Here is a 12,582-nt window from a genome sequence, read left to right on the forward strand (position 1 = left end):
GTCTGATTTGTTTTTAATTATAGGAAATGTGTTTTTCTAAGGTACATAAACTTTTGGGATTGACTGTATAGCCAATACATCCTTAATAGTTGTAAATAATCATTAAAGTTTGAAAGAGAACTGACGCAAACATTTTACACGTAGTATTTTTCTATTTATTTGAAAATTCCTTTCTCCAGCAGGAATTTGCTACACAGTATTGAATTCTGCAAACATTTCTGATAAAGGAACCATGCACAGAAACATGTAATACTTCATTTTTCCCGAAATTCATGCATTCCTAGGAAAACCGATATTTTTTTAAAGCGATACATGACAGAACAATTCTCCTTCTGGATTTTTTTTCGCATAGGAAACTCTATGAGAATCAATTAAAGGATAATAAAAAAAATGGAAATTGTCTCTTTTCGTTGAATCGTAATATCTGTAGAAGAAAACGTTTACAAGTTATTTATATCTCAATAGATCCGAAGTTTGCCTACTTCCGTGTAAGTCAAATGCCTTCGATCCCGCGAGGCCACGCTTCCGTAGACCACCTCGTATACCGAAGCGTGTCCATCAAAACCGGAAGCACCCTTCATTTGCATATTAAAAAGAGAACCCGCCCAGTGTTTCGCGACAACACGACCGCCGGCAGCGAAAATATCAATCAGCCGGCATAAGAGAAGGGTCGGTGCTCGGTCGTGGGTCACCGGTTAAGGTGCTTTTAAACTAAACAGACGGATGTAAATTCAAGTGCACTGCTCGCCGACTGGAAACACGGGCGTGTTCGAATCCTCTACAAATATTCGTGGAACGTTCATTTTATCTTTCGAGCTTTTAATTCAATATAAACAGATTTGCATGTTCGCATTAAGTGAATTATTATCCCGGTTTTGGTTCGACGTTTTGCGCCGATTTAAACGCACCTTTAGGGTTGGGACGCATCCATCGACGCCGATTAACGATTTACCGATCATGACGGGGCGACCGCCGGGCTCGCAGATACGATCGCAAATAAATCAGCAAATAGTAACCAAGTAAATATTCCACGGGTTCCGAAATTAACCATCGGTGAATGGGTTTAGGGGAGGTCATGACGGCCGCCACGGGTGTTTGTTCTGCCTGGGAAATGACAGCTGACCCGCAATCCCAGTGCTCGGAATCGCTTCGCAGGAAGGGACGTATCAGAGAGGGTGGCAGATAGAAACAGAGGGAGACGAACGGACACGGTGAAACTCTTCCTATGCCGATATAATGGCACGAAGAGCCAACGGAAATGAATCTTTTCCTACGTACGCTCGCTTACAGCGTAATGCACTTTTGATTATCCAACAGTGCCGCTACGACCTCTCGATCGGCCGCTCTGAGGATTATTGAAAGGAAAAAAGTGTCCGCGTTCCGCTTTTACCGAGCGTTGCTGAGCTCGTATCCAAATTAACGATCGAGACGGCACTTTTAATTTGTACTCGCTTTTCACATTCGATGCGACGTTCAGCGTTACGTGAATTCAGACAACTGTTTTAGGAAATGTAAATCCGATGGACAAATTACTTTTATAAAATTCTTATTCATTGGAAAGAAGATAGACTGCCATTAAGGAGCTTAAAAATTCCAAGCACCTTCGGCCTACTTTTTAATCGATTGATCCGCTAATTGAAAGCTATTAAGATTAACCAGGACCGATTCATAGCGCCAGCAGCGGCGATACTTAAACGGAGGACGAAATGGAGGGAAGACAGGGACGAAGCTAATTATTTGAACAATCGATGGAACAATTTAAAAATACGGCTACCCCGTTTCAACGGAACTCTTTTCATAACTTCGAGCAGAATTCGTTGACCCTGTCGCTTGATTAAGTACAATCAGCTAACTATCGCCCAAATCGCTTTGCATTCCAGACGAATTCCTACGAAAACGATGTACTTCAGTCAGCCGACTTGCATAAGAACGTTTCGTGATAGCGTCATCGGTTGCGTGTACCTTTTTGCGTTTAACTTATGGGATATCGTTGCACGAGGGGAATGGGAAACATCGTCTCGATGCACACGCTATTGCGACAACGAGGCTGTCGGCGTTCGGAGAAAACGGATTTTACGAAGGAACTCTCTTACGTGTACGGACAGGCGAGACTGGTTTTTCAAAGCCGTGGCCTCTATCCGTTTCCTGTCTCAAACATTTGCTTTGGTCAACTTCGCGCGAAGCTTTCAGTATACTTAACCGAGTTTAAAAATGGTAATTCATCCGTTTGCGAATCTGGGAGATCAATAAAGCCGAGCCAGCGCCTCGGAGTAAATGAACTACATGTAGCAGCGATGCATCATTCGCGAGCGATTGCAACGAAGTTGCGCGAAGTTGCGAATTACCTGCGGTCTGTTTTATGTTTAACGAAGTTCGAAAATGCCTCGCGGAACTCCCGAGTGTATCAGTAGCCTAGCGAACGTTATGCAGCAGCGACGTCGAAAAGTTACCGATCCTGAATAAAGATTTGGCAAAGCTTCCCGCGAATGCCATTTAACAATCGCGAGATTGAAAATAGTTCCCGATAACTTCGAGTGCCTAGTTAGTACGTAAGAGTTTGCAAAGCGCCGACGAGACGTTCATTCATTCCGCGGTCAACGCAAACATCTCTCACTCAGAATAACCGGTCGGCGGCCCTTAATAAACTCGCTGCGAGCGTCCCGAAGGAACAGAAATTTTCCTATTTCGAGCCTTTTTAACGATGCAGATTGTTGACCTTCCGCGGACGAACGAAGTTCTGATACAATACGAGTAGTTCGGGCAAGACTTTGCTACGACAAACACCGACGTTTATGGAAATTCGCGAAGCAATCGAGGAACGTCTGAAATATTCGGTGTATCGCCTCCGCGTGGGTGGTTGACGGTGATCAAGGAGGAAAAGGAGAGTGAGAGATCCAATTAAATGCACCGCGCCGTCCCGCGAACGTATTTACCGCCCCATAAATCTCGACAGTTGTAATATTTCAGTCGTTTTTTTCGCGGACGTCCCTGTCGTCGACATTATGCGGCCCTGTGTTCCGTGACTCGGCCCCCAAGTTTCCTTCTCCTTCGCTTTTTTTCCCCCCCTCTCGTTCCCTCCTCGGTTCCGCTACTTCGTCGAAACGATGCGCCACATATTGCACATAAATTTCGCACGCACCGCCATAAAAAAGTCTCGGTTCGCCTCTGTACATTATATCGCCATAACAGTGACCAGGAAGGCGTGGCGGCTTTCCCCGCGTGGCTCCCGCTATTAGGTGGAAAATAAGATTCGTTTTTGCATAATGCGACCGTGACGACGAGCCAAATGGACTTCGTCCGAGCGAGCGTACACCCAAGCCTCGGCAACGCCTTAGAATTTTTCAAACCCGCTACGACGCTTTGAGCAGGTCCATTAATTTAATCATTCCAACGACGCCCATTTTAAACGTAATTCGCCCCTGACATCATCCTGTTATTTTTCATAGCATCGTAATTAGCTGTGCTTACAGGTTTAAAATGCTATCCGTGGGTTCGTAGCGAAGAAAAACTGGGTAGATAGAGAACGGATTGGTAGCGCTCGCCTTTGTAGCTACCTGACATTCACAAGAGTGAAATCAATTTTAATAAGATTAAAAATAATCACCGTTCAAGCTTTACCTTCTCATTAACCGGGACACCCGGCAAAAAGAACTACCAATTAAAAATCGAACGCGGCAGACAGAACGAGGTGAAAGAAACGAACCCGCGCTGGGTCTAGGCTATAAACCTCCTATAATCGTGGTAGCCTCTCTCGGAGCGCATCTGCTTTCCCACACAAAAGGCGGGCCGAGTCCTTTTCTCTTGTGTTTTCTATTTCCTGCCTTCCTTGGCCGCGTTATCAGCGGCGATCGCTGAAATCCGGCAGCATCTGTTCATCACGGGGAGAGGATCCGCGGTGAAAGGAAGCGAGGAAAGGTCCGCGCGGTCTCGGGGCACGCACGCTTCCTCCGGGTGGGTGCAATCTTGCGGTTCGATCGCGGCCACAGCTTTTTCTCACCGCGATCGCGAGCGGGAAACGGTCTCTGTGCCAAGGTGTTTCTTCGGGACCGAGGAAATTCGTCGACGCGTTATCGTCACCCGGATCGTCTGAATCCGCAAGCGAATCGATGGGATCGATCGGGGGCGGAGTCGGTCGAGGAGATAAACGGGGTGTACGGATGGGTTTCAATGGTGAAACACCCGTTCTTGCCCTTCGTTCTCCGCGGGTGGTCGAAAGCTCCGTGGCACGATAGATAGGAGACTCCGAGGCGATACGAGGGAGAAAGACTTGCGAAGTCTACGCGGTGAGGCTTGGATTCCGCGGGGCTAACGACCCGCCACTGTGTCATCCGCAATAATTTATATCCATCCCGTACGCTCTTCATCGGTGGAACTTCGGTGGCGTATCGAGGGAATATAGAGAATACAAATAACCGTAAGCGGTGATGCTGAATATTCACCGCATCTTCTAACTGAAAATGCTTGTAGGGTAAATGCAATAATAATTCCGGAAGCGAGATTTTTCCGATTGAGTTTAAAATATATTCCTCTCACCTGATTCCCGATTTGGCTATTCTATCACGTTCGGCTAATTTCGAATACATATTTATGACGAGGCAAATCGTTTAATAATTCTTTATTAATAGTTCTTATATTCTTATATACGAACCTTTGCGGCGAGCAAAAGTTTTTCAGACTGGGAAACGATATTCCAAACAATAGGTATTCAAACGAAGTTATCAACGACGGGTTGTAAATATTTGGATAAAACGTTCGCGGCTAGTAATTGGGAGAATCGAAGCATTGGACGAACGATTAATAATTCCGAACCAGGGAAACGCGAAACCGCGCGGACAATAGAAGATACGGATAACATACGACACGAATTCCAATACACGCGCCCGTACTCGGTTAACGGATAATAAACATTTATTTCTTCGCGCACGTTGCGTAAATAAATTTTTATTCGATTGAAAACCTATTTGTTAACGAGCAACGAAAAGTCGTTGGTTGTTCGCTAGCCGTGCACGGTTCTGTATACGTATATAAAACTGAGTTCAATAATCGATTTGCGATTCGTGGCCGAGTTGAGAATGGCCACGGACTTTATGATTTTATTTTTAACCGAGGGCAACAAAATATGGGAACGAAGGGCCGTCTGATTTATTTATCAACGAGCTTACGTGACCCTTTGAAATATCTCCCGGAGTATTCTTAATTTGAAGAATGTCTTTCTACAGTACAAGTATTTGCATGACCTGCATTTATATTTGATTACGATTCAATGGTTACGCTGGGAATTTTGTACACACATGTCGATTATTTATTAACTGACTCAGCTTTGATGTCCGCTTACGCATTCGGGCCTGAATATCTCAGCACTATATAGGATTCATATTTCAGATGAAAATGCTCGACCAGATTACTAACTATATCTACAGTACATCATAAAGAAAACACACGAGATTATTCCTTAATACTAAATTGATGTGATCGAATGGAACGATACAAATTGTCAAACCCACAATACATTTTTATACTCCACAAATCCAGCTACACCCATTGGCAATTATAATCCCCTGCTCGTAAATATCTAGCATCGAACGCAATCTACCAGCGAGATTACGTTCACTTCCTATAAATAATGCACCGTTCGATTTCTTCAGCCAGCGAGAGAACAAGCCGCGAGCACCCTCGAGGGCGGGGGTAGTTCGTCCCGCGTAGGCATGGATCATCGCATAGCGACGGTGGTCGAGCGTGAAAACGCGTTCTTATCTGCGTCTACGAGCCAGGGGGGTGAACGACGCGTATCGCGGGGGCGCGTATTACAAATAAATGACGCCGCCACTCGGGGAACTCCCAATGTCGTCGTCGCCGTCGTCGCGGGGAGATCGTTTCGCGCGTGACTCATGCCGAGTGCCGCCGCGGTCACGCCACCCTCGAAAGCACATCGCGCCACTTCGATGCCCGATATTTCCGAGCCTCTCCACGGTTTTCCCTTCGAAACCCTTCGCGTTCCCACCCCTCGGCGTGTTTCGCTATCTGACGCGCGGAGAGGGTTGCCTGGGATTGGAGATACCCTCGGCATGCATTATAGATCCTCCGGGCTCAGATTAGACAAGGTGGCCGCGACGACACAAAAATAGTCCTCGTGAAGGCAATACCGTTTACGCCAGAAACGCGATGAATACCGTAAATGTGCTCGAGTACTAGGGTGTATTTTAAGTGGACGCTCGTTCTGACGGTGGGTCGACGAATTTTTTAACGCTGCAAGAAAAAGTTCCCGCGACCCCTTGAATCCCTTTGCGACAACAATCGCCGATAAATAAGCGTAGACGAACGAGGGAAGATAGGCAGTGTGCCTTGTTTGCCATTGTCCGAAAGGGATGTTCGGGGTTGAAAAATAGAGACACGCGGTATCTATTCAAAATATAAAATGCCTGAACTAATCAACTCCATTTATTTGTATAATAAAGGCTAACAGCTCTGCCCATATGAACGTATGATGTCACGCAATAGAAGAACGTCTCGAGTTAATAAAATAGTCCATTTAGTCAAAGTACTGAATAAAATACTAAATAATTTGTTTATTTTAATTATATCTCGCATATCTGTACAATAAATTATACACTTATGAATAGAATAGTTTATTACTATTGACAGGAAGAACTAAACTGCAATCGGTTCACAGCTTTTATTATTTAGTTCGTATTGCACTTTCAGTAATTCTAATTTTAATAAAAACACTTTTGGCAGTGACCTCGTGTTAAAGATGTTAGGTATTACTATACACATATTACGTGACGTACTAATATGAGTTATTATTAGTGCTTGATGGAGGATTCAATATATTATAGTCGACGTTATTCAAATGTAAATACGAAACACAAATAATCTTAGACCCGTACTTATAAAATATTCGTATAATCTCAGCGTTTCGCGAGGATAATATATTCATGTTCACTTTACGTTTGTCCACAAGTTAATTCTGTCAAAGTAACATACGACGCCGTTAATCAAATATTTACATGACCGAGAACGAGTCGCTTATCGATCGTCTGTTTCAAAATAAAACACATACTTTACTTACTACCAAGTAGTATTGTACAAATGTAGAAAGTGAATAACTTACAATTATTAGATGTACGACAAATGGTAATTTGTGAAATTCACTGCGAAGGTATTTTCACTCTCTTTTCTTATAACATACATTAGAAAATCTGTTTATCTGAAAACGAATTTCTCACGGTAACGATACCACTTTCTGGTCACAGCACCGTTTGCAATAATAGAAACGACAATTGTAGATAGCCTGATTTGCAATTACAATGCGACCACTTAACGCGCTATAAATTACAAACTGGCCCGGCTCGAATTACTAGAATCATTCTTTCGAATAAGAAAACTTTCTTTTCTCATCGCGTCCGGAAGTTACCGCGAGAGAGACAACGGAAACTGATATTTAATTAGCGGCTTCAAGAGCCATTCGCGATTCCTTTCTACTGTACCCCCATTTATACGGAGGACTGGTTGCTATAACGATCGCAATTTGAAGGCAACGTCGAATAATAAACCGAGAGACGAGCCTAGTAATTAGTCGTCGATGATAAAACGAAGCGAAGACGACATCGCGCGATCCGGATCAGAAATAGAAATTATGGTAACGATATACCAAGAAACGCTCGAGAGAGAATTTAACCGTTCCGTATGCTGAACGGAACAGGGAAATAATCTTATTTATGGATTTAATTGGTGGCTGGAAATTGAATCATTCTCTTTGTTCTACGGCTATCGCCGTTCGAACAAGTTCCAATTAATCCCTTCGCGTAATGACACGATATACAAACGAATCTTTGATCCGCATCGTGGGGAGGGTACCTCGAATCCGTTCGCGGATGCATATGTGAAAAGGTTAACGAGAACCATCTATGCTTGATAGCACTCTTTGATGGAGCACCCCGTATGACGGGGATAAAGGGTACCGGAAATTCAAAAACCGAAACTTTCCCCGGCCGGCTCGTTTATTTCTTAAATTAATCCCGGCTCGAAGCCGGATTTTCTTCACGATATCGATCGCCCCTTCTGCAATCATGTCGCACGGTTCGACGAATAAATCGTTCTCCGTCCGTGCCTCTGATAAATATGTATCGTAAATCCATACACGGGGACAGAGACGGGCGGCGCGAGAGGGAAAGGGAGAGAGAATCTATATGGTGCACCGGGCCACTCGGTTTTTCGTTGTACCGAGAGAGGCCCCACTGTGTTTTATAAAGTATAATTTCACTGCATACACCGAGAGAGAAAGGGAGAGAAAGAAAGGGAGAGAGCACGGTGTACCGGCCGTTATGCGACACACGCGACCGTTTTAACTTTCAAACGCGGTCCTAATATCAGATATATATCGGCGAAATCGATAACCGTGCCGTCCGCTTTCTACTCCATTAATTGCTCGTAAATGTTGGAAATTGATTTTTTAAAACTCCGCCCGGCCGGTGGACACGTGCACGTATGGGCCGAGTACGTCGACGACTCTGCTCGGTTATGCGCATACCGCGCTCTAATACGGACTCTAATAAACGCACGGCCGTAAAACTTTTTACAATTATGAGAAAACACCCATAATGGACCATTTACATTACCAGTCCCAAACTTCTTCTCTGTAAGCGATAAAAGTGTTTAACAACTGAAAATGCTATACACAGTCTCGGTGCGAATTGCATTAATTTTTACGAGTTACATATAATAATGTACCAAACATTGAGTGCTATAGAACAGTAATTATAGTAGTTTCTGATCAAATAAAATTATTAAACGTCAGTATGTATGTATTGTTGTATCAGATCTTTTACGGTGGTTATGTTGGAACAGCATGTTTCAGTATTATGTATGAATTGACCTGAAACTTATGAGATCGACAGTAAAAAAAGGGTCTAGCAGCTAGGCTGCTCAGCGGATGGTGGACCCATACTTTCGCACTCGTCTGGGAAAAAAATCGTCGGTCCCTTCTGAGGCCCCCATGTTTTTATATGGATTTCCCTATACCTTCAACTTTATCTTACGGTGGAGGTGTCTCTCGAGCCCGAAACTTTGACAGAAGGTACGTAAGATTTTCCTTACAGTACGGTCCATTAGGGTAATGCGAATGGTCCATAATACGACCGGTTACGAGTGGAATTTCAGTTACGGCCGAGTTTTAAGTAGTTGCGCGCCCCTAGAATGAGTCAGATATGTGAGATTAGAAAATAGGGGGAAAGCATGCAATTCAACTTCCCTTCGATGGATGCATTTTACGATCAGATGATAAATCAAAAATAGTGCCATACCAGTGAAACTCTATTATTTGACATAATTAAAGGGCGTAAGTCCGAAAAGAGTTCCGTCAAACAACCCCTTCAATTTCTTTCAATCTGCAGTACTTTGAAATTTATCATAAATAAGTAAACACTCACCGGCCAGGTAGTTTCAGTTCTCGACTTTCAGCCACGACTTGAATACTCGAAATCGTTGAAAAGCAGCAGTTTCCCGTTGGAATGACCGAAGCTTTAAGTGTTCGTTTTTCGAGAGTTTATACAAAATTCTTTTTAATTAATTCCTCTTCTTTACAAGAACACGAGTCTTTATTACGTATCTGTAGTATGTATAAAAATTAATTTACATGCTCGTTAGACAGAAACACTGAGGAGGGATATTAAGCTCGAGTTATACTTTATTTCACCGGTAACAGGAATGCCAAATCGCGTAGATTCTTTTTACCTAACCGTCGTTATAATTTCATTGTAACGACGGGGGCGAGGGAGGTGGGGGCGAGGAGAGATATTAATATTACAAAAATTAACAATTACATTAGAGCTTCACCCGTGGAACTTTTCCGTACGGAAAGTTTCAACGCTTTAACGCGCGTAAACGCGAAGTAACTAGAGTCGCGCAGCTAATCCTGACAGAGTAACGTATAGCACCTGAACTTCGAAACCCACCGTGGCCGCAAAATTTAATGATTTTAAGAGGACTCGAAATCCCCGGACGAAACCTGCGTAATTACTAGATTGGAATTCCGTTCACAACCAGTGGGTTCTCTAATAACAATAATTAAAGTATGTAACTGTGTTCGTTCGTTCTGCGGCGACGATTGTTCGCAACAATGGTGGAATACTTCGTATAACGTCGCCGTTGGAAAAGTAAAACGTAGAACATCCGAGAAATCGGACGTCTTCGTGGAATCTATTTAATAATAATTCGATTCGCGTATCGAAGCGATCGCGCGCATAATTTAATTACGCGAGGGATTCTCGCGTAACGAAAACGACTGTTCCGAACGCCCGAGCGCGCGAGACGAAACGCGATTTCCCGCGATTGAATTAAAACTGGCCGGAGATAATTGGGATTAATGCTTCGTAGCCGAAACGTGAAAGTTTGATCAATCCGTTGAGGAGCGCGGCTGTTCTCCAACGCTCCGGTTAGCTTATAATTACCAACTTTCTCGCGGGCCAGCGGTTGTCGTGGAAAAATCGGCTGGGTGATCGAGGATCCCATTAAAACGAGCTACGCTCGTTACTACTAATGCGCAGCGCATAAAAAAATAGTTAAGGCGTACCTTCTTCTCTTAATTCAATGTTCATCCTCGAACAATAAACTTATCGTTATTACAATCTGACGAAGAACGTAGAGGTAGCGCGACGGCTCGGGGTTGCTCTTACTCTTCGCGACTTTCGTTAGTTCCTCGCACCGCTCGATGTACAGTCTTGGGAACCGGACTTGTACTTTCCTTTCCGTATCCCTCGCTACCATCATGTTCCTTCGCTTTAATTAGCTCTTATTGGCAAGCAAAGACTAATCTCGATTAATTTGTACGAGTCACTCGGGGTCCTCTTTGTAATAGGAAAGAGGAGAATCGGAAGGAACAAGATGGTAAGAGAGCTTGCAGCACCTTTAGTCCAGAATCGCGTTTTCAGATCCACGCGATGCTTCCTCAACGCAATCGTTATGTGTATTTCAATTTAAATATCGAAATCGTCGTTAATTCCTTTTGCTGGAGTTAATCAGATACTTGCAGCAATGCGTGAGCAAGTGCTTCTCTCCGGTGATGTCGTGCGGTACGTTCGCCGGGCTGGTCGACTCCCTCGTGTAAATGTCCAGCCCGTACTGGCCCTCCTCGGGAAAGCTGATCGTGAATGTGACAACGTCGTCGTCGGCGATCGAGTGCGTTACGTATTTCGAAAGCCGTTTCTCCTCGATGCCGTTCTTGTGCAACGTCGCCATGAAATCCGTAAGCGGTCTCGACATTCGGAATTGGATCTCTAATTCCCGACCAGCGAACACGAGTGCCTCCTACGTGGCGTTAACGGTGGATATTAGAAAAAAATTCGATAAGACAGATTCATTGAAATGGCCGACGATCGTACCTGATGTGTTATCGGTATGAGACCGAACAGTCTGGTGGCTTTGGTCGGCCCCCACTCGCCGCTCGCGCAGTCTGGCAACGGTACCATCACCGTTTGCAATTCCTCGCAGGCGATCTTGAATTTGCACACGCTCTTGAACTTCATCGGCTCGCCGGTTAAGTATTCCTTCGGCGTGACGGCGTTCGCGAATATGTCCAGGAGGAAAGCCCCCGAGCACGGTGCGTGCACGCGAAACGCGACTATGTTGCCGACAACGGACTACAAGAATATAACGTTAACTTAAAAAGATGGTTACAGTGATTAATGAACAGTAAGTAAAAATTCTTTTGATAACGCGCGTTGAATACGGCAACGTGAACGATTCTCCGATGAACAGAGTCAAAGGTTCGCGCAAACAACTCGTTGCGGCTGCATTGAAAATCAATATTGGAAAACGTTAATATCAACCGTAAACACATTAAACGTCGATGTTTGAAAGTGGACTGGGCATCTGTACTTTGTACGAACCCTTTACGAACTTCTGCCGGTCAATTAATTTCACTCGGCCGGGTAATTAATTAGCAGGTGACTCTTAAACTGCCATTAGAGGCCTCCTCCTTTAATTACACTTCCCTAATTAGTTTATACGAATGCGGCCAACAGATAATTGGCTCGCGGTCCTAGAAAAACTTCGTACCTCGCCATTCGCGGAGAGCGAACAACCCGAAACGAATTTCTAGCTACCTGCATGACGAAACGCTTCAACGACACGCCGTCATATCCATCACCGTCGTTGTCGTAGAATTTCAGATTGTAGTGAAAGATGAGGGACGATTGCATGTGAGCGGGCATCGCTATCCGGACAGTCGCGGCGCCCGTAGAATCCGTGTACATAACGGCATTCGTGTTCGTATCGGGAAAGTAGAGTCCGTACCTGTTAGAATTGCATACGTGATATAAATTATGTTTCCAGTGCAATCAGCGATTGTCATTTCAAATTTTGTCCAGTTGACTTACCTAAAGAACAATGAGCGCACGAAGGGCAGCTCTTCGAAGTCCTTCAGCGAGATTGGTTGTTTGAGTAATTGCCATTCCTCTTGGAGAGGGAAAAATTCGTAAATGAACTCCCGAGGATCCGTTAAGAAATAGTGGTCGTCGTATTCGTATCTGTACATTAAAAGTGTATTATCATGTATGTTCAGTTCGTCAATGAGCGCAATTAAGA

At 44.3% G+C, this 12,582-nt stretch overlaps 1 protein-coding gene across 6 annotated transcripts in view; it reads right to left on the minus strand.

Moving 5' to 3' along the window:
* Window positions 1–9,543: 9,543 nt before the first annotated feature.
* Window positions 9,544–12,582, minus strand: part of Hil (peptidase hillarin) — a 21,296-nt gene continuing 18,257 nt past the window's right edge. For 5 of the 6 annotated variants that reach the window (XM_026811899.1, XM_026811896.1, XM_026811897.1 and 2 more), the window contains 4 exons: window positions 12,375–12,524; window positions 12,102–12,291; window positions 11,379–11,636; window positions 9,544–11,304 (listed from right to left, as the gene is read on the minus strand). In XM_026811899.1, coding sequence (XP_026667700.1) covers window positions 10,993–11,304; window positions 11,379–11,636; window positions 12,102–12,291; window positions 12,375–12,524 — 910 coding nt within the window. In that variant the 3' untranslated portion in view covers window positions 9,544–10,992. The other variant, XM_026811900.1, reaches the window with a different exon arrangement.

Source organism: Ceratina calcarata, unplaced genomic scaffold, assembly GCF_001652005.2.
Source record: "Ceratina calcarata isolate Rehan_Ccalc_2016 unplaced genomic scaffold, ASM165200v1 scaffold25, whole genome shotgun sequence".
In the NCBI taxonomy this organism is placed as follows: Eukaryota; Metazoa; Arthropoda; class Insecta; order Hymenoptera; family Apidae; genus Ceratina; species Ceratina calcarata.